This window comes from Lates calcarifer, linkage group LG15 (assembly GCF_001640805.2).
Source record: "Lates calcarifer isolate ASB-BC8 linkage group LG15, TLL_Latcal_v3, whole genome shotgun sequence".
NCBI classification, from domain to species: domain Eukaryota; kingdom Metazoa; phylum Chordata; class Actinopteri; family Centropomidae; genus Lates; species Lates calcarifer.
This window is the reverse complement of record NC_066847.1, coordinates 27604050-27630262: the sequence shown is the minus strand read 5'-3', so window position 1 is coordinate 27630262 and position 26213 is coordinate 27604050. Positions and strand designations below refer to the sequence as shown.

General features: G+C 40.0%; 5 protein-coding genes across 6 annotated transcripts; 3 read left to right on the top strand and 2 right to left on the bottom strand.

Moving 5' to 3' along the window:
- On the bottom strand, positions 1-4169 carry psma2a (proteasome 20S subunit alpha 2a). Its single transcript, XM_018683930.2, has 8 exons — positions 4020-4169; positions 3404-3480; positions 2747-2879; positions 1888-2010; positions 1685-1766; positions 1292-1365; positions 1086-1143; positions 1-966 (listed from the first exon to the last, which is right to left on the bottom strand). Exons 1-8 carry the CDS (start codon positions 4058-4060, stop codon positions 850-852), a joined length of 705 nt encoding a protein of 234 aa, XP_018539446.1. The 5' UTR covers positions 4061-4169; the 3' UTR covers positions 1-849.
- A 598-nt stretch (positions 4170-4767) lies between these two features.
- On the top strand, positions 4768-6585 carry mrpl32 (mitochondrial ribosomal protein L32). The gene is made up of 3 exons (XM_018683945.2): positions 4768-4952; positions 5057-5250; positions 5960-6585. The coding sequence occupies exons 1-3, from the start codon at positions 4856-4858 to the stop codon at positions 6206-6208; spliced, it is 540 nt and encodes a 179-aa protein (XP_018539461.1). The 5' UTR covers positions 4768-4855; the 3' UTR covers positions 6209-6585.
- A 1980-nt stretch (positions 6586-8565) lies between these two features.
- Positions 8566-10201, top strand: zmp:0000000930 (telethonin). The gene is made up of 2 exons (XM_018683986.2): positions 8566-8910; positions 9356-10201. Exons 1-2 carry the CDS (start codon positions 8777-8779, stop codon positions 9714-9716), a joined length of 495 nt encoding a protein of 164 aa, XP_018539502.1. The 5' UTR covers positions 8566-8776; the 3' UTR covers positions 9717-10201.
- Positions 10202-10432: 231 nt separating this feature from the next.
- On the bottom strand, positions 10433-14117 carry ccdc127a (coiled-coil domain containing 127a). Of its 2 annotated transcripts, none has more exons than XM_018683967.2 (4): positions 13959-14117; positions 13182-13316; positions 12139-12383; positions 10433-12020 (listed from the first exon to the last, which is right to left on the bottom strand). In XM_018683967.2, the coding sequence occupies exons 2-4, from the start codon at positions 13309-13311 to the stop codon at positions 11574-11576; spliced, it is 822 nt and encodes a 273-aa protein (XP_018539483.1). In that variant the 5' UTR covers positions 13312-13316; positions 13959-14117; the 3' UTR covers positions 10433-11573. The 2 variants fall into 2 exon arrangements, with proteins under 2 accessions (XP_018539483.1, XP_018539491.1); XM_018683975.2 differs by having other exon boundaries at positions 13182-13327; positions 13959-14035.
- A 117-nt stretch (positions 14118-14234) lies between these two features.
- sdha (succinate dehydrogenase complex, subunit A, flavoprotein (Fp)) lies at positions 14235-20681 on the top strand. Its single transcript, XM_018683955.2, has 15 exons — positions 14235-14366; positions 14835-14918; positions 15199-15360; positions 15558-15701; positions 15999-16163; positions 16279-16427; positions 16587-16711; positions 18094-18262; positions 18434-18629; positions 18747-18918; positions 19210-19328; positions 19588-19699; positions 19836-19966; positions 20211-20324; positions 20415-20681. Exons 1-15 carry the CDS (start codon positions 14304-14306, stop codon positions 20499-20501), a joined length of 1992 nt encoding a protein of 663 aa, XP_018539471.1. The 5' UTR covers positions 14235-14303; the 3' UTR covers positions 20502-20681.
- The last annotated feature ends 5532 nt before the right edge of the window (positions 20682-26213 follow it).

The following is a 26213-nucleotide window of genomic DNA, read 5'->3' as shown; positions in this document are numbered from 1 at the left end:
TCAACTCATTATCTTTTATTTGAACGCAACACTTAACAGAGGGGAAAATACAAACTCTAGAATTGTTTCTAGCCTGAAAAAAAGTACATTGTGTAAAACTGCTGTACAGTCAACCAGATCCTGACTGTAAATTCTCAAAATGTTCCATTGTATCCTCCCTGCTTACTCTATTTTGTTTATTCTCCTTCCTAGTGTTTGAGGGTGTCTGAAGTGCAGTCAGGAGATTTGAGGGACATGTCAATGTTCAGGATGAACAGATCACCCCCAGAGAGATGTGAGGTCAAGGCTTTGTCTAATGGCCTCTAGTAGGTGTTGACCTTGTTACCATTTAATTTTTTCATGCTTGGCAATGGTGACAAGCAATCAAATTCTTAATATACACATAATGCAACAGTACTTGACTTGAAAACCAATAGAAATGCTGTTGTAATGAGAAAGAAGAAAACTGGAGGATTCAGTGGAAGACCTGAGACTTCACTCATCAGAGCCCACATTCCTTTTCATATACACAGTAGCCAGCTGTCACATTTCACAGTAAAAGGGCATGTGTTTGACAACAAAGCCAATTAGTTATGTGATGGCACGAGCTTGCTGTTTCACTGGCAACTTGAGTTTGGTCAGTGCAGTTGTGAGTGGCAGCCACGTTAGCTGCACACACACAAAAGCGGTCTCCTTACGTAAATGGGCCTGGGCATAACTCCAAACAGGCTGCTATGAAAGGCCTTCTCCTGTGTTTTCAGGGCAGGGCAGAAATAACTATGTTTTACAAAAATGTGTCATGAGACCGTTGGCTACTGTGTCTTTGTCTAGAAATGTGGCCACAGAGCCCTGTCATCAGGCAGGGCGTGTTCACGCAATAGCAGCCAGGTAGTCTTTCACCTCGGCTGGGGTGAGTCTTTTGAAGCCAGCCTCGTTGCAGATCCCCACCTCAATGTTCTCCTCTGTCATCTGACCCTCGAAACTCTCCTGTAACACAGGGACAGAGGAGTGTAAATGACTGATAATAAAAAGGAGAAACGGTGTAACAGCAAAAGCAGAGGCCAATGTGGTGGCTTTTCAAAAAAATAAATAAATAAACAATATACCTTCAGTGTCAAGATGGCTGTGTGAATGGCATCTTCCAATTCCAGATCATTGTTATACCTGAAGAAGGAAAAAAAAGTGGTCATCTACCAATCTGTGTAGTGTGTATGAAACCATATATCATAATCCACATCTAAATGTTTGTGGCTGTATGTAATATAACTTTCATTATTCAGAAACAAAAATGCCTTTAACTGTAAACTCATACCTTTTCTCGAGGAATGTTTTTCCATTAACATAGTTCTTTCCCATGGCTGTGGCTTTCCATGCAAAATATGCACCCTACCAATCAAGAAGAAAAACAATTCTTTAGGCCAGTATGGAAGTTGAACTCCTGACACAGAGTATTATAAGAACTGTAATCTTTACATTAAAATCATTACAGGCTCAGAGAGAATGTATAAATGCAGAGCACACTCCAAACAAACAGGATATGCATGCTATTCTTTTTTATTTTTTTTTAAGTTTTTGCTGTCAAATATTTAAAACAATTAAAATAAAACCAAACAATTTTAAAACTTTGAGCTATTAAGAGCACAGCAACTGAGGACAAACACTGTCTTTCAACAAATATGAAAATGACAACATGAATACAACATACAGAGGGGTCTGACTGGAACAGGTAGGGGTGGTCTTCATCCCATCCAGCTATCAGCAATGATACGCCAAATGGACGTACACCGCTGCAGGAGAAAACAACAGACTCAATCTTAATATTACAACTGAATACATCTTGCCTATAAATTACAAAGGTGTTGTGTTAATAGGCATATATGTAATTTATGTGTCTTAGTTAATACACACCCAGACTGTGTGTACTCCTGCATCACAGAGGCCACTCTCTGGACAAGCTGACCCGTGGGAATTGGCTCCTGGTAAACCAGGAAGTACTGTTGTGCCAACTTCCGGGCTCGTCGCACTAAGACCCTGAAAAGAGGATACAACTCATTACATTTTCTGTAAATGTAAGGTTTAGTAGACATTTAAAAAACTATATTCCTGGTCTGTTATGTTCTGTTCTAACAGCCAAAGGCAGAGGGCTAGTTTTATAGCAATTTCACACAGAGATTCAAAGTAGCTCGCAGTGTCTGGCTTCAGGCAATCTGTAGTTCAGCAGGGGACGTGTAGCTGGAATGTCAGGTTTCATTTACAATGAACAAAGGCCGGCTGTCTCAGCTTTTAGAATGTGAAAATATGTACAGCCTGTTAAGTTTAACTCACCAACACTAATGAAAAAATATCACCTGAGATAAGCACAAGAAACACTTCATGCTGTCAGTGATATAAATTAGCCACCACCAAGATATTTGTTTGTTTTTTTTATTACAGATATTTTTCTCACCAGGTGATTCTAAATTCTCATGTCAGAGCACAAGACATCAATAGCTGTCTGGTAGAGTATCAATCGTAACACTTTCGTGGTATGCTTTGCAAAAAATGGCTCACAATATACACAATTTGTTCAAGGGTTAAATCATGCCAAACCTCAGATATATAATTTTTATATAAATAAACAGACATGATAAGGCCAGAAATACTGTTGTTTTAGCATTTTAAATTTTTTCCATCTAGAGTGCATTTGGAAGATGGTGGACATAACACAGAAAGATACTTCTTGTCTGAAGATAGGAAATAGAGCCAAACCGTTGGAGAGAGTCCTCACCTGTAGTCAGGCCCCATGCCACTGTAGACCATGCCTATATGCTTGGTGATGGGCTCCACTTTATGGACACTCTGCTCATCATACAGAATGGACTTCTGTTTCTTCTCTGTTGCCAGGACAACTCCATTGGAAGCTGAAAATCAAGGATAATATCACAGTTAGTGTCTTCACATGCTTCATGCTGTTGACTGCTTAGGTTGCTGCACCACTGTCTGCTTGGATGGCCCATAGACTTGTCTGGATAAATTACACATCCTTCACCATTATGAAAACATACTGCAGACAGAAATGCAAATGTATAGCATGGTATTACTTAACTACACTATCAGAGTTAACAAAGCACTTCTGATTTGATTAATCTTTGCTTCAAAAACTCAGAATTATGAACCACTGCCACATTTAACCTAAAGTTACACTGCCCTCTGCACTTTCTACATTAAAGTCAGGAGAAATTGCCAGTGAAGATAATATACCTATCCAGAGAGTCTTGTTGCATCCTCCGATAACAATCAGACTTTAAATGAATGTGATTTATTGTCCAATTCAAATCATTTCACCTCTTTTATCGACAGGGCACTAATCTTCAAAGGCCCGTGATCCAGTTTTGTCCCAAAACCCACTGTTTAATAGGATCCACTGATTTCCAGGAGTCCATACCTTTGATGCCAACTGAGGGAGCTCCGGCTGCTACAGCTGCCAGGGCATATTCAATCTGGACCAGTTTCCCTGAAGGGCTGCAAGAAGAAACACATTATGTTGCATTACTATAGTGTAAAGCAGACGAGAAATCGACTTAATTAAATGCACATAAAACAACTGGTTCGGGCTGAAAACCAGAGTTAGCGTTTAAAATTAACAAATGCGAAACTGAAAGCAAAAGTTAAAACAACTGACTCATCTGAGCTAACTTAGCGCTAGCTAAGCTAAGCATAGTCTGTAGTATGTAAAACCGACCGGTTTCGGTCTATTCCGTTTTAGACTAAAACCCCAACAATGTAGGGGTTATTTACTATCAATATTAGAGGAGAAGAGCAACCTGACCGTTTCATTTAAAAACATGTTAGCCACCATGCTAACAATTAACGTTAGCCGATTCATTGCACTACCCGGCAATGACAGTGCATCAACTACAGCGGCTCCCAAAACCTCCTTTTCAGACAACAACAGATAACTGCACATTCATTTTACCAAACTGTTATTCAGTAACAACCACTATGGACTGCAGGTTTAGATTATTTTTTTCTAATTTCACAACAATTTTGATAAACTTTACCTAAATGTGGTAAGGGAGAAACTGTAGCCTCGTTCCGCCATCTTGTTCTTCTTCTTCTACTCTGTGTTGACCAGAGACGTGCAGATGAACTTCAATGTGTATACTGCCACCCATAAAGAATGTACACAAACCAGCATCCGTGTATAAAAGTTCAGATACATCCACGATGTTAACAAATCAAATAATAGTTATATATAGAAAGTATAAAATGTAATAAATGGATACATTATGAGACTGAAATGATACACATGTCAGTTGTATGGGACTAATGGTAGAGCAGTAATCTGGACTAGTTATTCAAAGTAAGAGAGGAAATATAATTTTATGTGGATGTCTTTGTATGTCTACTATTAACTTTATACATTTGAAGTGAATTAATATAAAAAATGAAAGAAAATATCATGACATGTATCCTTTATTTACTCAAGCATATTTTTCAGCATATAAATGGATATATTCCAGTTTAATGTCAAAGTACAAACGAGTGCAATTCTTTAAAAACATATATTTATGGAACTATAACTATTAAGAGACAATAATTGAAGGCAAACGCTACATTTAGACCTAACTATGTTGAAAAATCATGAAAGTTAATGAAGAACAGACTTGGTTTGGTTTGGATAATTACCTTGGAAACAGAGTTATTCCTTTTACTATAGAAGTTAATTTTTTGAACAGTTGTCCGATAGGTGGTAGTAAGACGCCAACATCAGTCTTGTCTGCCGGAATTTAAACAGAAGAAGAAGTACGGCTTGTTGTCGCTGTTTAGTGACGTATCTCAGTGACCGTGAGCTGTCTGACATGTTGTAAGAAGAGGAAACGTGCAAACAAGTAAAATGATGAATTTAGCCGCTTTAGTTCACAGCCTCAGATGTTCTTTGCTACACATCGAGAGTAGACTTCTGCAGGCGGCGGGACTAGACCGACACCTGGGTGAGTTTACTGACCAGAGCTAAGGACGTTAGCTAACGTTACTGAACTGACTGACTTCGGTTGACTCGGGTGATAAGACAGTTAAATGTTTTTCGTGTGTGCAGCTCCAGCGTTGGCAGTCAATGGCCCCAGCCTCCTGCCTCAGCTTCAGCCTCAGGTCGACCAGGAGCATCAGCAGGAGGAGGAGCCCTCTGGCCTCATGGACAGCATCTTATGGATGGCAGTGCCCAAAAAGAGACGCACCATAGAGGTCAATCGCACCAGAAGGAGATCTGACAGCAAACTCCTAAAAGTTCAGGTACACTGAATAGGGCTTTAAATCTTCTCAAAGGGGCTTCACCCCAACTAATTTTGCCTTGCGTAGATTGCTGCCTGTCTGTACTGACTGATTGACTGATTGACTGACTGACTGACTGACTGGGAGTTAACAGCCATGTTTTGGTGATATGAACTGTAACTTACCTCTGTACGTTTAAGCTCAATGGCATTTGGTTTGCGTCACCATATTGAAAGCTTACATACATAAATGAAACATAATCATTTCTTTGTACATATAATCAAATGTTCACCCAGTTGATAGTTTGATAGATGCTGCACCAACAAATTAGTTAATTTCTTTCATTTATATGTATATGTATAAACATGTGTTAATATGTGTATTTAATTAGGAACTCCTGTACAACAGCTTATTCATGCAGTTATACATTCAGTCAATTGTGTGGCAACTGTGCAGTGCATGACTTTATGCAGACCACTGGTGCCAGATGGGCTGGTTTTAGTATTGGATCCTCCTTGGATTTTCAGGCACAACAGTCTTCACTCAGAATGCTGCAAAAAACACAAAAACATCCAGTGAGCAGCGGTTCAGTGAACAGAAACACCCTTTTGATGAGAGAGCAGCATCTCAAACTGGTCTCATGAACACAACAACAAGTTCAGTGCTCTTCTTATTTCAGCTTGCCACAGTTTGACCTACAGTCTTCTCTCTCTGTCTGTCTGTCTGTCAGAACAACATCGAGCCGTGTCCAGAGTGTGGCCACTTGAAGCAGAAACATATCCTGTGTGGTTTCTGTTACGCTAAGGTCTGCAAGGAGACTAGACTGATTCGTCAACGGATTCAAGCAACGGAAGGAGGCCCACTGAGGGCCCCGACTGTGGAGACGGTTGTGCTGTATGAGGGTGAGACACCAAGCGAGCAGGACAAGGACAAAAGGATAGTGGAGAGGGCCAGGAAGAGGCCGGCATGGTTCAGCTAATGATGCTGTGTTTGCTACATACCTTCAGTTTGACACAGGTCTGGTCAGATACACACTGACACTGTTTGATAAAATGAAGTGAGGTTGATGTATCAGTTTTGTTTCCACAAACATAATCCATCAGAGGATGTGCTTGTTTGATCTGAAGAGATGCATTTTCACTTATATCTGTGATCATACTGCATTACATCATTAATGTGTGGGTAGAAAAAAATCTATAGATTTTGGGCTCACACAACCACAGAGTCTCTAGAGTTGACGTCAGACATCATTGTTCATTTTTTGTTATTATTTCAACTGTTAGTCATACGTGAGAGAAATTTACTGTATATTTGAATGTTTGACAATAAACTCAATCTTTGAAGTAAAGAATCTTATTCATGCACTTTGTTTACCTTCAAGAAATACATGAGCTCATGCAAAATGTACACGGCAATGATTGCAAAAGAGAAATAATTCTTAGTTTTCATATCAATAATTAAATTATTGAGTCTTTTTTTTGGTTGAAGGTGAACAGCTGCTTCTTACAGTGGCTTCAGAAAGTACTAAGGCACCTTCACTTTTGCTCACTGTATTGTGTTGTAATTTTAATTTTAAATGCATAAAACTGCCATGTTGCCCATCAGCCTACACTGAGTAGTCCATACTGACAATGTGAAAACATCTTTATAGGCATTTTTGCAGATTTATAAAATCTACAACACAAAGTGTGCAAAAAGTGAAAGGGTTTTAATACTTAATGAAACCACTGTACAGTATTTTTTATGAACTGATCTTCAGTAAATTGTGGGGAAAAGATTATTACTTGTTATTGATTTATGTGATAATGATTGTAATTCACCACTATGCAAGAACTGAGAGTGTCACCATCTTCTGGAACCTCTTTTTATTAAGATTACTACTTTTATTTACTTTTATTACCCTTCTGTAAAATATGGATCCAATATGAATCTTAAATTGGATGAAAAAACAGACACATTCTGGTCATTAGTGATATAACTGCGGCTTCATCTTAAATGATCAAGGACTGAGACACTATGTGCAATCTGGTTGTAAATATTTAATGTAAAATCTGTTCAACTGATAAATAACAAATGATGTATGATATAGGATAACAGTGCTATTCCTTCTGATGATAAATATTAACATTCTGCATTAAGTAAATTGGCTGCTTGTAATGGAAAACTAATTGCCACCTCTAAACATGATGAGACACTTACGTTTGTTTATGAATGTGCGTTCATGTTGCCACAGCAACGTCTATTAACCGGGATTCGGCATCAAACTGAAGTCATGTAATACTGGCTCTTACGTTGCTGGAACACACTGTTTTTGCTGGGAGGAGTCCAGCATAGCTTCAGCTGCCTCAGTCACACCATCACACACCCTCTGATTCAGTTTCACCCTCACAGTTTGAAGAAACCCAATGGTGCCAGTGATATTCTCTCAAAGAGCTTCAAATATTTGGTAACAAATAACTGACCTATGGAGGTGCAAATGTTGTCTGTGGAGAGTCATTAAAACTTGGCACTAGGCAAAGCTGTCAGTGTATTTCCAGCAAGCTCTCTGACCTGCCTCCCAACCTTCTTTTACATCTCTCCATCATAAAGGAAATAAAAGGACACTGGGGGCACATCCGTTCAACTCAGGACTCAACTCAGGACTGTACATCACTGTCTCATTATTAAAGTAAACCATTCTGCTCACCTTCACCCAGACTGTAGTGGTAACAGTAGTGACAGGTAACTTCTCTAAAAAATTAGTCACTACAAACATAAATGTTTCGCAGCCTTCAGCATGAATTTGGCCAAGGAACTGACGTAGCTTTGGCTTAATGAGTTAGATTACAACTGTCAGCCAGTTATCTGGTTGCCCTCAGCTGTTTCCTTCCTACGACATGTGGTCCACGTGAGAGACATCTGAGGAGTGGGAGGATATTTACTCTGACCTGGTGGGATGACCCTTGGATCCATCTTATTCAAACAGATTAGTCATTTCATATTTCTGTCAACACATGCACACATACACTTCCAGAGGAGGTTACACTCCTCTTTCATCATCATATATGTTTTCAGCTTAATGGTGATATCAAGTATAGATTTCTTATTCATTTTTTTTAACCAGCAATAAATGAAACGAGAAAAAATGTTGTTGCAAGTTCAGGAGTTCAATGGATGAAATCAGCAGGGGTTCGCATTCATCTTACATCTAGATTCGTCTGGTTGGCTGTCGTCATGGAAAGAGCTAAAGCTCCTTTTCAAATGAAAACCAACCTTCAGGATGCCTTAAGTGGGGACATTCACTGCATTCACTACAATGTGATGCAGAGGAGTAAAAATAGAAACAAGGCTCGATATTTAAGACACACACACACACACACACACACACACACACATCTCAGACCACTTGATACACAGAGACACACACATTGATGATGACACATGATTTGATAGCTCGTTGCGTTGTTTTCCCATGAGTTTTATTCAAGTCCAGTAGGTAAAAAAGGTGGTTTCTCTTGGCACAAGCAGACAATTATACTGACGTTCACGCTCTTGATAGAACGACACCATGCACTGTGTGAGCAGAGGAGGCTGTTACCTGGTGAACTCCTGCTGTGACCTTCACGAGGACAACCAGTGGAAGAAAGAGAGCTACCAAGCATGTTGGCTGAGCCTGGTCATTGAAACAAGACCACAATACAAGTAGGTTGTTCTCATACTGCACTGTTTTCTACTATATTAGCTCCATTAATGTTAAAGTTTATTAAGCATTTGTTGATTTGCATGGTGTAGTGTTCAGTATGGTGTTATAAGATGCGGGGGGATAGAAGGTAAAGGAGTGTGGACATACTCTGTTTGGACTTGAGTAAAAACTATAGTGATTTACAGACTATAGGACTGGAAACTGCTCCTGTACCACTTTGTTTGGATTGAAAATTTCAGACAGGTTGCACTAACCTGGTCAGTAATATCACTGCAGGTTGTTGCTTGTGACTGCTGAAGGAAGACACCTGCAATTAGTGATGTGTGTCATAAATGCAACCAGCCTCAGAACTTCAACTAATCAAGACTGACAAATCAGCAGTTTTCATTTGTTTCTCACAGACTGGGTTAAAATGATTAATCTGGTGAATGTACTGTGTCCCAGGCTGACGCTGTCAGAGACAGACAGCATTCGAAGAGAGAGTTACAAGCAGCAACAGGTGGTCCACTTCATGGTGGAGAGGAGTCCCAGCCAGACACTGAGGCTGGGCAGTCACAATGGAGCGATGAAAGAGCACCACCTACCCTTCTTCAATACCAGCAGGTACCCGTATCACGCCAGATCTGCCTTTGGGTGCGCAGAAACGCAGCCAGCCACTCCAGAGAGGGTGAATGATGGAGTGGATGACCAGGAAGTGACTTCCATAACTCAGGATCTTGGAAAGCCAATCAGAGTGAACTTCAGAGCTTCCAGCCTGATGTCCTCACCGAGGGAAATCTCTCACCGAGTGCAGAGGAGGGAGTGAGGGAGAGGAGGAGTTATCTAAAATTACAATACAGAAAATACAACACAGCCTTCGTTCCTGTTATTTACATACCAGTATGTGTAAGGTAAAATCTGCGTATAAATTGTATGAACTATCTAAACTGTGACTTTGAAAAAATGTTAGCTCCTGATGAAATGAGCCTCGTAAATATTGTACATATCACATCTACCAAGTAACTTATATTTTGGTATCATCCAAACAAGAGTCTTAGATGGAGTAAAAACTGCAAGAAGTTTAATAATATTCTGTACTGTAGATATGAACACATTCTGAAGCTGGTTATTTTTACTATATGCTATGCTTCAGGAAGATGTATTGTCATTGTCAGTGATGGCTAAAAAGCTTCATAAAATGTGTCTGGAACTTAATTTTGCATTGAGTTTTATGTCATATTAAAGTTGCTAAAATTGTCCTATTGGGGAAAATATAATAAACAACTCTACCTAGATGTATTTTGTTTGTAATGGGATTGTATATGACTATTATTGTGTCAGTTCTTTCTGTGTATTCCTGTTGCATATTGGTTGGTTTGTTTGTTTTAATTTATGCTGTATGAAACAAAACCTCAGTGACAGCATTCCCCTGTGGTAAAACAACAACAGTATACAGGGACCACCATTGAGCTCATATTATACTTTGCTAAAAAATAGCAGTACTTCTGAGACTCTGAGGAGAAAACATGAAGAACGCAGAAATGAAGTTTTTAAACTAAAAATGTATTTGAAGGATTGCACAGAAAGGTCAGTTGCAGTACATCCAGCACTTATTCACCAAGGTATGGTCAAAACATAACAGTGCAGAAAGGCTTGATAACCTAATAAAATGCTACAGATTTAGATGATCCCTTCATTACAGGTGTGAGGTGTGAATGACAGTGCTGTTTTTTCCATCATTGTTGTGGTAATCTGATAAGATGCTGCAGTACTAAGCACTACTTTGTGCTCTGTTCCCTGATTTCGATTCTCATGCACCTTCAGTTGTCCCGTCTCCTCCCTGATAGTCACGAGGCTCCCACAAAACCATACAGAAGACGAGAAACTTCAAACCACTGATAAGAAACTATTCCACATGCATACTGTGAAAAAAGATGTCATGGATGGAGGGGTTGATGGGGTCAATGTAAGTCCCACTGTTCTTTATAAATGTCTCCCACAATAATCCATCAACATATATTTTTTCCCTCAAATTCTTTTTAAATCATAAATCTATATTATTATTATTTTAGTAATTTCCTGATGAGAAAGAGTGTTTTTCCCCCATAAATGTGTATCATCACATAGGACAATGGAAACAGTTTTGGAGAGCCATTAATTCATACCCAAGACAGAGAACAAAAGAATATTCAATATCCAGACATATACTCACCTAGAGGTAACTCATGGCACTCAGAGAATGTAGGTTAAACTAACACAGATTTTCTGACAATATTTTCCAAGGGGATAAATGGAAAAAAAATAAATCTGTATATGCCATTAAACATCAGTTGAGTATCCAATATGGATATTATCATGATGTTCCTAATGTACATTTACTATTATAATTTTTCTCATTGTTAATTTAAAGCTAATGAGTCTTATCTGGGGCTTCTGAAGCTATGGTAATATTGTAATTCACTATGTTCAACCTGACAGAAGGTCTCCTCTTTTCTAAACTCTGAGATCAAGGATGGAGCCTTCAGAAGTTGAACATTACCTTGTTGAGATCACTTTGTGTGTTTCCATAACATCTCTATCAGGTAACGTGAATTACTCAGGCTGAAAATACATGTTTTTTTCATTCCTGATCAACATGCTTTAAACATTCTTCAAAATCAAATGAAAACATCTTTGTCTTTTGTCACTTTGTGTGTGACTGGATTTTTCCTCCTAATATGGCTTCCTCAGCTCTCTTGTGTTTTTGGAAAGTGACCTGCAGCTCCCAGTACTTGAGATACACCCACATGAGGCTTCCGTTCTTCCTCTTGTCCATGTTTAGCAGGTCTGCACAGTGCTTATCTCTCTTAAAAATATCTTTCAGGTCAGACTCTAGATCTAGTTCTGCCCCAATGGGGTCTTTGACAACCTTTAGCAGCATGTTCTTCTCCATCTCCAGCCGCTGATCTCTAGGTAGGATGAGGGAACAGTAGGCATTCTGGCGTTCCACAAGCTGACCCTCCAACTCCTTCAGAGTGGCAGTGGCTCGCTGGTACCAGTCGTGCTCTCGTTCCAGGGCATGACGCAGCACAGCACCCATGGCGCCGGACGTCACCAACCTATGCTTCTCTTCCTCCAAGGCCTCTCGCTCCTTGTGTGGGAGAAGAAAGAGCTTTGGGTTATGGAGAAGAGGCTACAGGTTAGAGGGGAAAAATAAGCAATAAAAGAAATGGAGGGCCAGTTGAAGTGGGAAGAAGACAAGACTTAACCTGTTGTAGCTGTTTCCGCTCTTCCATCAGCTGCTGGCTCTGTGAGATCAGGGCCTGCTTGTAGCCTTTCACCCTCTGTCTCTCCTTTTCCAGCTCCAGCTCTAGCGTAGCAGCTGCCTTGCGCCTCTCTGTCAGTGTCTCCCGGTACCTGGCCTCCATCTCACATTTGATTGTGGAAACATCCTTGTCATACTGGGCTTTCACCTTCTGGATCTCCTTCTGAGACTCCCTGGTCCATATCCAACCTGATGGGTTGGTGGGAGATAAGACAAGGGAGTGGGGAGGTATTAATTATATTGACACAATCTAAAAGTAATGTTCTCTCAACAAACTGAATCTCCTCAAGTCCAGACCAATTGCTGCTGATAAAAACAGATTATGTAACACCTGCACATCACAAAAACGTACACTGCTTTTCATAGTGCAGATATAAAACTGTCTCTGATGCCATTGCAAGTTCAGTTAAATATTACAATTGTTTTTGTTTGTTATTAAGTATAGTGACAAATCTTCCACTGAAATATCCAATAACTAGAGGTGGTATTAATTTCTTAGCAAGAAGGACAATATGTTTAAATATTAATTCTACGATGTCATTTGGCAGTCTAATAGGAAAAGGGACATTTGCTTAACCTAAGGAAGTTGGAGTACCTGAAGAGAGCCTATTTAGGCACAGAGAGAAAATGTAAACTCAACAAAGAAAAGCCCCGGGTGAACCTGGAAACCTTTTTGGTGTCAGGCGACAGTGCTAACCACTGCACCGCTATGCCGCCTGTACATTTATGTAATACTGAGAATTTCCCAGGGTTAGGCACTAATATGACAAATGAAAGCAAAAGAGAAAAGCAAACGAAAAAACTCTCTTTCTCTCTCTCTCTCTCTCACTCACACACACACACTTCAGAAGTAAAGTATGGATCTCACACAAACTTAAACTGCTTTGCAGGAGAACATGTTTTGACTATACATTCAATGGCTCAGATGTTGGTCCCCTGTGTCTGTTACCTCATCAACACATTGTCACATCTTCTTATGTAACTTACGAAATGCAGCGAGTCCCAGCATAGGGACCAGCAGGGCGTAGTTCCATTGGTTGCCATCACCGGCCCCCGCCCCCCTTCCTCTGGGGTCTGGTTGGATGTTCCATCTGGGGGGGTCATTCAAGTTGTTCATGGAGGCTGCTCACACACTCACACACACACACACACACACGGAGAACCAAAACATCATGTTTAGATCTTTTCATGTTTATTATGATAAATGTTAAAATTTTGCTAATTCAGACTGAATGGTGCTCCTTAAGTAGTGATGTCTTCTCATTCACACCATTTACACTGGTAATGCAGTAATTACTTATTAAATGGCTTTATTATAAACACAAACATGTGATTGTAAAGTGAATTGCGTAGCCTCTTGTTCCAATACACAATGAAGGTCCGACTGTCCATTGATTTAGTAGCTTGCTAAAACAAAATAGTTTCAGATTCACTATGAGCTATTGAAAAACATAAACATGTATGATTAGTATGTGTGGCATTTAGAAGTGGCGTTGCATATAAGAGTGAAACGTGAGAGTTAACAGTTTGTTAGCAATTACACTGCGACAGGCTGCATCAGCAAACAGTCTGACATGACTTGAAGTTTGACATCTCAGCTAACCACAATAAGGCTAGCTATGAGCTAACATGCTAGCTGACATTTAGCTTGCTGATTCATGCTCGCTAAGGTATTTAATATAAGCGCTACACATGGCAAAATAGCTTTGTAATTCCGACAACAAACCAGTGTACATCTGTTAAATAAATGGTGCTGTGTCTCACCTTGAATGAAAAGTCTAGGTCACTTATACATTTGTTCCTGCACACCCAGATTATACAATTTTACGCTTTAGCAGTCCATCTATACTGACCGAGGGTAATTGACGGAAATTCCTTTATACAAAACACAATTAGGTGCAGACTTTAAAGTTGTTGTATGTTTCTTTCAATTTTACATAAATACTAAAGTGTAGTTTTACTATTAATAACACATTAATCAACGGTTTTAGTGAATAAGCATTGGGTGCAATATAAGCAACACCCCCGTTTTTGGAGAGTGGTTTGATCCAGTGCAACAGAATATCCGATCCTCCGTCGTGTCTCAGTATCGGTCCTTCAACTGACAACATGGCGAGTGTTCGTGCTGCGTCCCGTCTCCTCTCCAAGAGGGTACTATCTAAAACGACAACAGTAAGTTGTAACAATTGGATATTAAGTCTTTTATTTGTCTATACATGTTTTGTTTATGTGTACGGATAGTCTTTTTAATGCTGAAAGGAAGAATTTTGCTGCACTTTCAGCTTTCGTAACCGGCGGATTCTGACTTGCGTAACCTGTGTTATGTAGCTGAGGGTGTTTCAATGTGACACAAAGACTAAAATGCTAATTTTCAATCCCAGCAAAAATGTTACAAATAGTTATAACGATTTGTCTCATATTATACATTGTGAGTAATGTTTTTAGTTAACTGTCGACATAACTGAGGTATTCCAACGTGTTTATAACAGTTACTTCAGCTGCCCTTGTAGGCAATACTTTTAGCTGCTGCATGTTAAGTTGAGTGTGTTTTCTCTAAATGAGCAGTAATCAGTATTTGATTGTTATTTATTTATTTAATTTCTGCATTGATTAGTATTAAGTTGCTCTCTTTATTATCAGGTCCCGGCTGCTTCAGTTCAGGGTTCCAGGAACTTTCACTTCTCCATCTATGGCAAGAAGAAAAATGCCAAAGTATCAGATGATGTGAGTTTGATTTGCTCTGTTGTATAAAAATGTATTTAATTGTGTGCATTATATATGGATGCCCTAACAGGATACAACTTGTACACATGTAGAAATATTAATCTCTATGTTCTCATTTTGTTCTCTGCATCTGATGTCAAGATTAAAGTTACTGTTAAAAATATACAATGATGACTTGACACTGACCTTGAATAATGTAAACTCATTTAGCTTCCTGTATGTGAAAACTGCTCTTTACATTGCTCTTTGCTCAGTAACTTCTCTCCTTCATTGTCTTCAGATCTCGACTCAGTACCCAGTTGTGGATCATGAGTTTGATGCTGTGGTGGTAGGAGCTGGAGGGGCAGGACTTAGGGCAGCCTTTGGCCTGTCAGAGGCTGGCTTCAACACTGCATGCGTCACCAAACTCTTCCCCACCAGGTCTCACACTGTTGCTGCACAGGTACAACAACACATTTTATACGTAGATTAAGGAGATTGATTATTTCGTATGGTTGTTTGCAGTATTTCAGCAAGCTCAAATCTTTCTGTCATTATCCGCAGTTGAGTCAGTACAGATTTGTTATGTAAATGTAAGGCTTCAAGTAACCACAAACAGAAGTAGCAATGTATCTCTCTGGATATTAACTTGGGTCACAGGGTGGGATTAATGCAGCTCTTGGGAACATGGAGGAGGATGACTGGAGGTGGCATTTCTACGACACAGTAAAGGGATCTGACTGGCTGGGAGACCAGGATGCTATTCACTACATGACAGAGCAGGCACCTGCAGCTGTGGTGGAGGTAAGATCTCAAACAGACTCATAAGTGGTTACATTAGATGTCAACCATTTAGTTAGAGTATACATCTTGATGTAACCCCAGAAGATGAAGGTGATTTTTAGCTCTTGCTGAGTTTGCAAGGAAAGATTTATTTTACATTTGAGAAAAAGATTAAAATAGGGGGTGATGTATATATTAATAAATTTCTATAAATACAGAAAAAATGAAATAAATTATGAATATGAATTTGTTTCTCAAAGGTCAGGGATGACCTGGTTTAAACCAGGATTATCTGACGAACACTAATATTTTCCCCAGCTGGAGAACTTTGGTATGCCATTCAGCCGCACTGAAGATGGGAAGATCTACCAGAGAGCCTTTGGAGGTCAGAGTCTCAAGTATGGAAAAGGAGGCCAGGCTCACCGTTGCTGCTGTGTAGCAGACAGGACAGGACACTCACTGCTGCATACACTTTATGGTCGGGTACGTACACACACATTCCCACTTTCTTTCTCTGACTCAGCCCATGCATAAAGAAACTAGTTCCTCTGTGAAGCATGTATTCACATATTCCTCTGTCCTTCTGTCTTCTGTTCAGTCACTCCGTTATGACACTAGTTACTTTGTGGAGTACTTTGCCCTGGACCTGCTGATGGAAAATGGAGAGTGTAAAGGAGTCATTGCTCTCTGCATGGAGGACGGATCCATTCACCGCTTCAGAGCCCAGAATACTGTCATTGCTACTGGGTAGGCTACACTCTCACTCTTCGGTTCTGTAAAACAGATTACTCTGTCTTAACCTTCATCTCAATGTCACAGTGTAAGAGTTGATATGAGATACAAACATTTCTTCCTCTGTGCACATAATACTTAAATTGTGTTTATTAAACATCATCTTCCTTCCAGGGGTTATGGAAGAACCTATTTCAGCTGCACATCTGCCCACACTAGTACGGGGGATGGAAATGCAATGGTGACCAGAGCTGGCCTGCCCTGCCAGGATTTGGAGTTTGTACAGTTCCATCCCACTGGTGAGAGAAAAAACTTATTAAACCCAAGGCATAAAATAGTTCTGCTCCTGGGGTGTTTAAGTATCAGAGAAAAAATTGTTGAGTCTTGATTTAAAAGACAGGTCTTGATCACTCCACTGCAGTAAAGTACATGCTTGAAATTCTAGATTACTTACAGTAATTTTAATGAAGGTATTCTATCAATGATAGTTCAAAGTCCATTATTTTATTGTCTAGCCACAATGGTGTGATAAGACACTGTGTGAACTGTGTTTCATTCTGTCTGTTTGAGCTCAAACAGTAACTCTGTTTGCCCAGTTACTCAGATATATAAATCTGTAGTGCCAGATTTTTAAAATCAGGCTGATTTTAAGTCTTTTCAGGTTAAGTTGTTTACAATGAGATCTAATAATAGAGCTCACTTGCATAAAGACAAGTGGTCAACCTTATTTTTGTTCCTGCTGGACATTTGACACCAGACTCCTCACTTATGTATGAAGAGGCCTGGTCATGTGGCCTGTGGGAGGTCCCCAAAGGCTGAGCCACAGTTCGTTTAGTTCAAGTGCAGATTTCATTTCCATAACTTAGTTAAGTTGTTTTAAGTGCATGGTTGCATAAATGCAGCATTACTTGCATTGCTAAAAATATTTTAGGTACCTATAGTGTTTGACTTCACTGTATGATCAAATGATTGTAGACTTTACCAAAGGCACAGTCACAACACTGACCAGTGGCCACTGACAGCACAAAACTATAAATTGAACACAATCAAAATGCTTCTTTATTGTGGAACATAATGGAACAATAAAAACAGTAGCTTAACAAAGCTGACGTGTGTATAAACAGAGTCAGAACCAACACATTTCTCTGGTGCCTGGTAGGACCTCTGGAGTAAAATTACAGTGTGAATGCCAAGATAAATGGACTTATCACTGCTTGGTCCATAAAGCACAGTATCGTAATTTTTATTTTTATCGTAACAATAACGGCAATAAAGCTTTTAGGATTTATGTTCACAATGTTGATCCAGTGCTTCATTGACGGGAATGTTATTGAAGTCTGTTTCATCAATCATCCTTAAGATTCCTATGAAGTATTTTCATGGCTGTTATTTAATATTTTACTATATAACCACTCATGTACTCGTGTTATTCATTCATCAACATTTGGATCAGAAAGCCTGTTTGATGTCTGCTGAAAGTTATTATGGTAACCCAATGATGTACCACACTTAAAACTGAGCCACTGTTGTGAGGATTAGGATCAAAATTAGCCTACTTTGTATAGTAGTATTAACATCCATTCACAATATTTCTGTTAAAAAACAATAACTTAACTGGATCTCTGATATTCAGTGAAATGTGGGTAGGACAGACTTTGCTTTAACTTCTGAATCCTTACAGGGATCTACGGAGCTGGTTGCCTGATCACAGAGGGTTGCCGTGGTGAGGGAGGGATCCTGATCAACAGTGAGGGAGAGCGCTTCATGGAGCGCTACGCACCCAACGCCAAAGACCTGGCCTCCAGAGACGTGGTGTCCCGCTCCATGACCATCGAGATCAGAGAGGGCAGGTATGGACTAAACGTGTGTGTGTGTGTGTGTAAGTGAGAGAGAGAGAGAGAGAGAGAGAGAGAGAGAGAGACTGAGAGATGTAATTTTGCACATTTTGGTCTTGAAAAGTTTGACACAAAGATGCTGCAGTCGCTTATTCTTTACTCCTCTGTCTGTCTTTATTCTTTCAGGGGTGTCGGTCCAGAGAAGGACCACGTGTACCTGCAGCTTCACCACCTACCTCCTCAGCAGCTGGCCACGAGGCTGCCTGGTATCTCAGAGACAGCCATGATCTTCGCTGGAGTCGACGTCACCAAGGAGCCCATCCCTGTCCTGCCCACCGTTCACTATAATATGGGTGGAGTGCCCACAAACTACAAGGGACAGGTAGGTTATGTTTGCATACTCCTATTCATCCACATACATTTCCTCTTCGACTTAACATACTTTACTTTGACAATGCCTCCAACAAAGTGACATACCTGTAATTTCGTTTCCCATCAGGTGATCACTCATACCGGTGGAGAGGACAAGGTGGTTCGGGGACTGTATGCCTGTGGTGAGGCTGCCTGTGCCAGTGTCCACGGTGCTAACCGACTGGGTGCCAACTCCCTGCTTGATCTGGTGGTATTTGGCAGAGCCTGCGCTCTCACCATCGCCGAAGAACACAAACCTGGTGAGGTCCACTATTAATTAGTTTTTTTTCTCACATTTAACAATTAATGACACAAAAATGTCTGTATCGAGTAAAGTATATTATATAGTAAATGATACAGCTTTAATTGTTCATGTCCTGTCATATTTCCACTGCTCACTTAGATTCAGATTAATTCTCCTTCTGTTTTGATATCCTGTAACAGCACTATTTTTCCAACGTTACTATGTTCAACAGACAGGATTATGTTAGATTACTCTGTCTAGTACACATTGCTTCACTGCTGACACTGGTGTTTTGTTTTCTCTTCAGGAGAGAAACTGTCTCCTCTGCAGCCCAGTGCAGGAGAGGAGTCTGTGGCCAACCTGGACAAGTTGAGGTTTGCCAACGGAAACCTAAGGACCTCTGAGATCAGGCTCAACATGCAGAAGGTACACACACACACAGACACACACACACAGACACACACACAGGCATGTTGTTAAGAAAAGTTGTGCATCAGAAAAATTAATTTGGAAATGTGTATTTAGTCACTGTGCACCAGATGTCATGCAGTAGCAAACCATATACTGCTGCAGTTTGAGGCCCCTCACAGTTTCACCTGACCCGTGGGGACCAGAGTGAACTCCCTAACAAACTTGGCCTGTATACAAACATGAATCATGTGTGTCTTCCTGCCTCTCCATTCAGACCATGCAGGCTCATGCTGCTGTGTTCCGTACCGGCTCTGTTCTGAAGGAGGGATGCGACAAGATGGATGCTATTTACCAGACCCTGGATGACATCAAGACCTTCGACAGAGGTACTGCATCAATTTGTGTACCTGTTTCTGTCACAGGTCCTCATGCACCTGTCTGCCAAAACATTGAAGTAGTAACTCAAAAAATACAAAAAGTGTTGTCCTTTTTTCCCCATTTTCCTTTCCTCCTCTTCTCCAGGCATTGTGTGGAACACAGACCTGGTGGAAACATTGGAGCTACAGAATCTGATGCTTAACGCTGTCCAGACCATCCACGCTGCTGAGCAGAGGAAGGAGAGCAGGGGAGCCCACGCCAGAGAGGATTTCAAGGTCAGTTTTAATATTATATAATAATTTAATCTGTGTATATGTTTTTTTTTTGTTTATTGTTCTTTTCTGTGCTTATGTTAGATCAATTTCTGTCTCCCACTGTTTGCTTTTTTTTTTCTTTTTGGTGTTCTTTGCTTTTCTAAACTTACTTACTGTGTATTTCCTATTGTATCTGTAGTGTGTAAATCACTCTCTTGATTACAGCCAGTCTCACCTCTGACATTATTTCCTATGATTCTATTAGGACCGTGTGGATGAATATGACTACTCCAAGCCCCTGCAGGGTCAGGAGAAGAAGCCATACGATCAGCACTGGAGGAAACACAGTCTGTCCTTTGTTGACCCCAAGACTGGAAAGGTACTTTCCTCCTCTTCAGTGTGTTATCTAACTTTAAAGGTTAATGGTTTCTGTCATATTTAATCTACCTTTGCTTTTGTCCAATCACAGGTGACCCTGAAGTACCGTCCTGTTATCGACAGCTCTCTGGACGAACAGGACTGCGCTCACGTCCCTCCTGCCATCCGCTCCTACTAAGAAGATCTCCTCCCCTCCACCTGTCTCTTCCCCTCTCACCTCACATCAACCTTACTCAATTAGTGAATTCTCATTTAACTACTATTTATGAAGACACATTTTCTGTAATGGAGATGATATTTGGGGACAAATTATGCTTTTGGTTGCACAGTTAAATACAATTCTGTCTTGTCCACTTCATCCCTTTGTGTCATTTTCCTTTTCATCTCCTTTTGCCTTGATTTCATCTGTGTGCAGCAGATTTCATAATGCTGTTGTGACCTCTCACACTGTGTGAGCAGGTTTTGTATATATCAGAAGATGGTGGAGACAAGTGGATGACTGTGGGTTTTTCAGGCTCTAGTCGAAGAGCAGAAAAAAATAGAAGATAGTTGACATGTTGCACCACTTAAGGTTGGCTTTTTGTGATGATATTCTCATTTCCTAGTCTTGCATTACATTAAATGCCTCTTGGATTAGAACTTCTCTGCTTTGGCTTTCTGAAGTGAAGAGATAATGGAAATGATTGTAATTTGAAATGCCCCAGTCACCATAAAAGCCACAAAGGGAAGTTTTAAGTATGTAAATATTGCATAAATGTACAATAAACATGGCGAGTTATACTGTATGTACCTGTTTAAGTATAAGGTAGTGTTTTCTCACTCACTATGGCCTTCAGTTTTGGATAGTATTTACGTCATGTGTGACACTTCATGTGTGTGGTCCAAATGATAAAAGACATATATCTCATGTTCAGTAGATGATCAGCTGATTGACTTAATCAGGCTTAAGCTTATCTATTGTTTTTCACTATAAATGTTAATCAAATTAAGCAGCTTGAATCTATTTAGCCACATGGTGTCCCAGCTGTGGGAACAATGACATCTTTATACAGTTTGTTATTGTCGTTGTTGCTTTCTCTCAGGATAAATTCCAGTAAGTGTCATCAATGTACACAGAGTTGTTTGAGCTGTTGGGCTTGTTGAGTGTTGTTCCAGAAGTTATGAATTATTCAGAGCCCAAACATCAATGCTAGCCCCAAGTGTTTCAAGAGAAGCTGTGATACAGGTGGTTTTTGACTGAAACAAAGCTGTGTGTGATGCAGAATTAATGGGAAATTCCTTCCAAGTGGAATTTGCCACATTACCTGCAACCACACAAATAACAATTGCATGTAAAGGACGTGCTCAGTGTTCTCACTTGAAGCACTGAACAAATTCACATGCCATGCTTCTTGTACTGAATTGTTGAAAGGGTGACTTAATTTATTTGCCTGTTTTTAAAAAAGTTGAAGTTAATTTTCTTCTGGTTTTGCCATTTGTACTTCTTTTCATATGTTCAATAAAGTATAGACTATGCATAGAAACAAACACTCTTGGTTTGTCTTCCTCTGATGGGTAAGGGGTTGACACAATAACATGAACATCTACATGCTTTCATTCTATGCAGTTAAAAAGTCCTATAATAAATCATACATGTACATTATGTTGAGTTTAACTCAGATTACTTTAGAGGTATAACACACTGTTAGGAGTATGTCTGAGTCTTACTGATTTGCAGCATTTATTGTGGCCAATGTCTTTTTTTGTCCACTAGGGGGCTGCAGAAACATATTGTTAAACCATAAGCTCTGCAGCAGGAATTCAATACAATGCTATTAATGAACATCGTGTGTATATGTACTCTATGGCTACTCACTTGCAATGACTGTTAATCTTCTCACTAGGCCAGTGTTTCTGCATCACATTATTCTGATAAAGGGCAATAAAATAGAGTAGTGTATCTATGACAGCCCACTGTAGCTGTTTTTCCATACAGAAAATTGTGCAGAGGAAGTCAATAATCACTAAACAAACACTGAGGTAACCTGAACCTGATTCACATTTTGACCAGCCAAACCCAGAGAAGTCAGATCACATTTCCACTGGCACAGATGAGAGGAAAACCACACGCAGTTTACTTTTAAGCCACGTCCTGTATTGAATCAGCTGCTAGCTACCAACTGTACCTGAATCAGTTTCTGAAACCATGATTCCATATGAGAACACTCATTATAACACCAGTGGATATGGTGGTATTTACCAGATAAGAACAGAGCAAACATTAGTCAGCGCTGACACTTTAGTAGAAGTCAATGCAAAGTGACATTGAGGTCAGCTGTACTAAGTACAGAGATCAGATCAGATAGATAAAGAACACTTCCTGAGAAATTGTCGCATTTATGGATGTTTGTGGCTTTCGTGTGGTTAGACAAGACAAGGTAGAGGGTAAGGTGAAGGTGAACCTGAAACTGGCAGGCATTCACTATTTTTCTCCTCTAACTTGCTCAAATGAAACCACTATGAATATTAATATATCTAAGACACTGTTGAGAGACACTGGCTACACAGGTAAAACATTCTGTAACTTTGAAAGAGTATACAGATGTACTATGTGATAAAAACAACATGATCACAGCTTTACGCTCCAGTATTTGAAAGTTCATAGGAAATAGTTTGCTTGATTACAAAGTACCATCTAGTACACAGCTTTCATTGTATTTGTTTATGGATGTTTGTGGCTTGCATGTGGTTAGACAAGACCAGCTGAGTGGCTGAAGTGTTAAATACAAAGAACTCCTGTGTATGTAGTGTTATTATGTGAAATTGTTGTGTAATTATTTGTAGGAAGTACAAGCCTATGATAAGTTAACCGCATAGTTTAATAAGAAACATCTCATTTGTCATGAGGCATGACCCACTGTGACTTGTAGCACTGTTGTTATGAGAAAGCAGATCCAGCTTCACAAATGTTGATGGCTGAGGCAGACGGATTCTGGTAAATTTCAACAGCTGTGAATGTGTCAAACCTTTTCAACCACAGCACCTCGTTCCTCTTTGTAAAGCAGTTATCACCATGAGAAGCAGTGACTTCTGACTTGCTGTCTGTCCCAGATCATTTAAGGCTGAATAACAGATGGTGACATCCAGGGCAGAAACATGGGCCTGTAGAGAACAATTAATCACAAACACTTCACTTTCACTAAAGTAATAACTGTCTGGTTACACAAAAGAATCCCAGTTATGATCGATCCATGCAAATTGTCACAATAAGTTGTTCATACATTCAAAAATAGGAACACGGGAACGGGAAAGCTCTTGTGACAGTTTATGCTGATTGGGAAAAAGTGTAACTTAAAAAATAAAGCAGATAAACCAGAAATGATGTTGACCCCAGTTAGATTTAAAATCAGTAGTATAAAGTAAAATATAACAGAAGATTAATGGGGAGTTAGTGTTTCACAGTAATAAATTTGTCATCAGTCTCGAGTTCAGTGTTGTCAGAGTAACAGTGTCAAGCATGGCGATGATGTGGCTGTAGAGATAGGAGACAGGGAGTAATGCCATTATTACGTCAGGATTTTTCTTCCAAATTCTCGTAGGACATCAAATTCTCTGGTGTTCATACTTGTGAGAACATCATCAGAATGTCAAGTCAAGTCAATTCTATTTATATAGCGCCAATTCACAACAGTTATCTCGAGGCACTGTACATATAAAGCAGATCTAGATTTGTCTGAGTTAAGAAGCAGGAAGTTTCGAGACATCCAGCTTTTCACAGAAGACAATCAGACCTCTAGTTCCCTAATTTGAGGCATTGTCAGCCTTGTGTTATTACAAGAGACACACTGAGTTCTGTCAGAGAAGTAAGATTTTAACCAGATGACGGCCAGGCTAGAGATTCCAAATATATTTTCCAGTTGGTTCATGAGTATACGATGATCTATAGTATCAAAGGCACTAAGCTCAAGCATGAGGAGCAGAAAGGTGGAATCTGAATCCAGAGAGAGAGGGAGAGAGAGAGAGAGATCTTTTACTACTTTGGCAAGTGCTGTTTTGGTAGAGTGAAAGGCCCTAAAGGCAGACTGAAAAGGTTCATAAAGATTATTATCAGCTAAGTGAGCTGAAAGCTGCTGAGACACAACTTTTTCTAGTATTTTAGAGAAGAATGGAAGATTTGAAACAGGCGAAATATGCTGCTCTGGCAGTAGACAGTGCACGCTGATATTCCAGAACACACTGGTGCCACTGGAGATACAGAGCTTCTGATTTTGATTTGCGCCATTTGTGCTCTAATTTCCGGCAGACCTGCTTCAGAGCATGTGTGTCATCTGTGAACCAAGGCGTAGACCTCTTTGATTGTCTAACTTTAGTGTGAGAGCTGCAACTGAATTGAGGAGACTAGACAGGGCTGTATTTAAATCCCTGGTGCAGTTTTCAACAGAACCTATTGCTGCAGTAAAAGGGGCCAGGACCTCTGGTAGTTGCTCACCAAGAACAGTTAAAGTTGTGGTACCTATCTGTCTGGTGGAAGAAACAATTTGAAACAATTTTAGGAGGCAGGCTAAAGTTGCATCAAATTTGATAAGAAAATGGTTGAAGATGACAGATGTGACAGGAGAGATAGTCAAATTAGACACCTCTATCCCACGGGAAAGAATCAAGTCTGTGTACAGACTGTGTGAACCCAAAACTATCGATAAGTGCCAGAAAGGCTTTATTTAGAGTGTCAGAGACCTTATTTAGGTAAATGTTAAAGTCACCCATAATTAGAATGTCATCACTATATGAGACAAGACATGATAAAAAATTTCCAAATGCATCTAAAAACTGTGAGTAGGGGCCAGGTGGTCTGTAAAGTACCACTAGGTGGAGTGGTTGCAATCGATTCTCCAGGGGAGGGAGATCTGACAGACTCAAAAGAGATAGAAGTGACATTAAGAGCTGAGGTTAAATTACCTATCAGGCTTTGTAAAGGGAAATCCTGGAGGAAAATCACCTACAATAAGAATGAAAGCTAATAGATAGAGAGGCAGGTTTGAAATGACAAAGTAACAAGAAGCTGAGAAAGGATAAAAGAAGATGTTGTGAGGAAGAGGGAGAAGATATAAGAGACAAAGGATGAAAAGGCAAAGATGGGATGAGGGTTTTATAACTGAAGCAAAAGAAGGAAGAAGAATCAGGAAGTGTACAGACATCAACAGATTTTTGGGGGAGGAAAGAGCGGGTAGGGGAGGAGTATGATTAAAATGGGAGGGCAGAGTGTGAGGACGGGGCGGGGAGTGCGGGGAACTGCAACTAACATTTACCACACCAACCATGGAACATAAAGACTCATAAAGACTCCCAGGTGTTTGACTGTGTTAATATTTGTCACAATGTGGGACAAAGATTGTGTATTGACACTACAATCACTGAAGCAGTTGCGGTGTCTGCACTTCAAACATGGTTTTATAACAAAAGGTGCTTTCACTTCAGCACAGTGATGTAGTAAACTTTGAGTGGCCTGTGCAGATCTCATGTATGTAAAATAATACGAACAATTTCCTGCCTTATCTCCAATTTAGATCTCTGTCAAAACCAACCCATGCTAATTTCATTGCATTATGTCAGCTCTAGGGATTGATATGTCACGCAGGGTCTTTTCTCAATCCATGTAAGGCCAAATGTACAGGGCAGTAAAGGATAGGACAGGGAAACAGACATACAGACCAAACAGACAGGTAAAGGTAAGGTGAGGAGAGTAGAGATGGGACAGCAATGAAACTGAAACTGGCAGGCAGTCATTTTCTCCTCTGTCTTAATTAAGCCACTGAATATCTCCAACACACAGCTAAGAAAAACACTGGTGAAACATTCAGTATGTGACACAATCACAACTTCAGGCACCAGTATTTGAAAGCCCATATCTGTT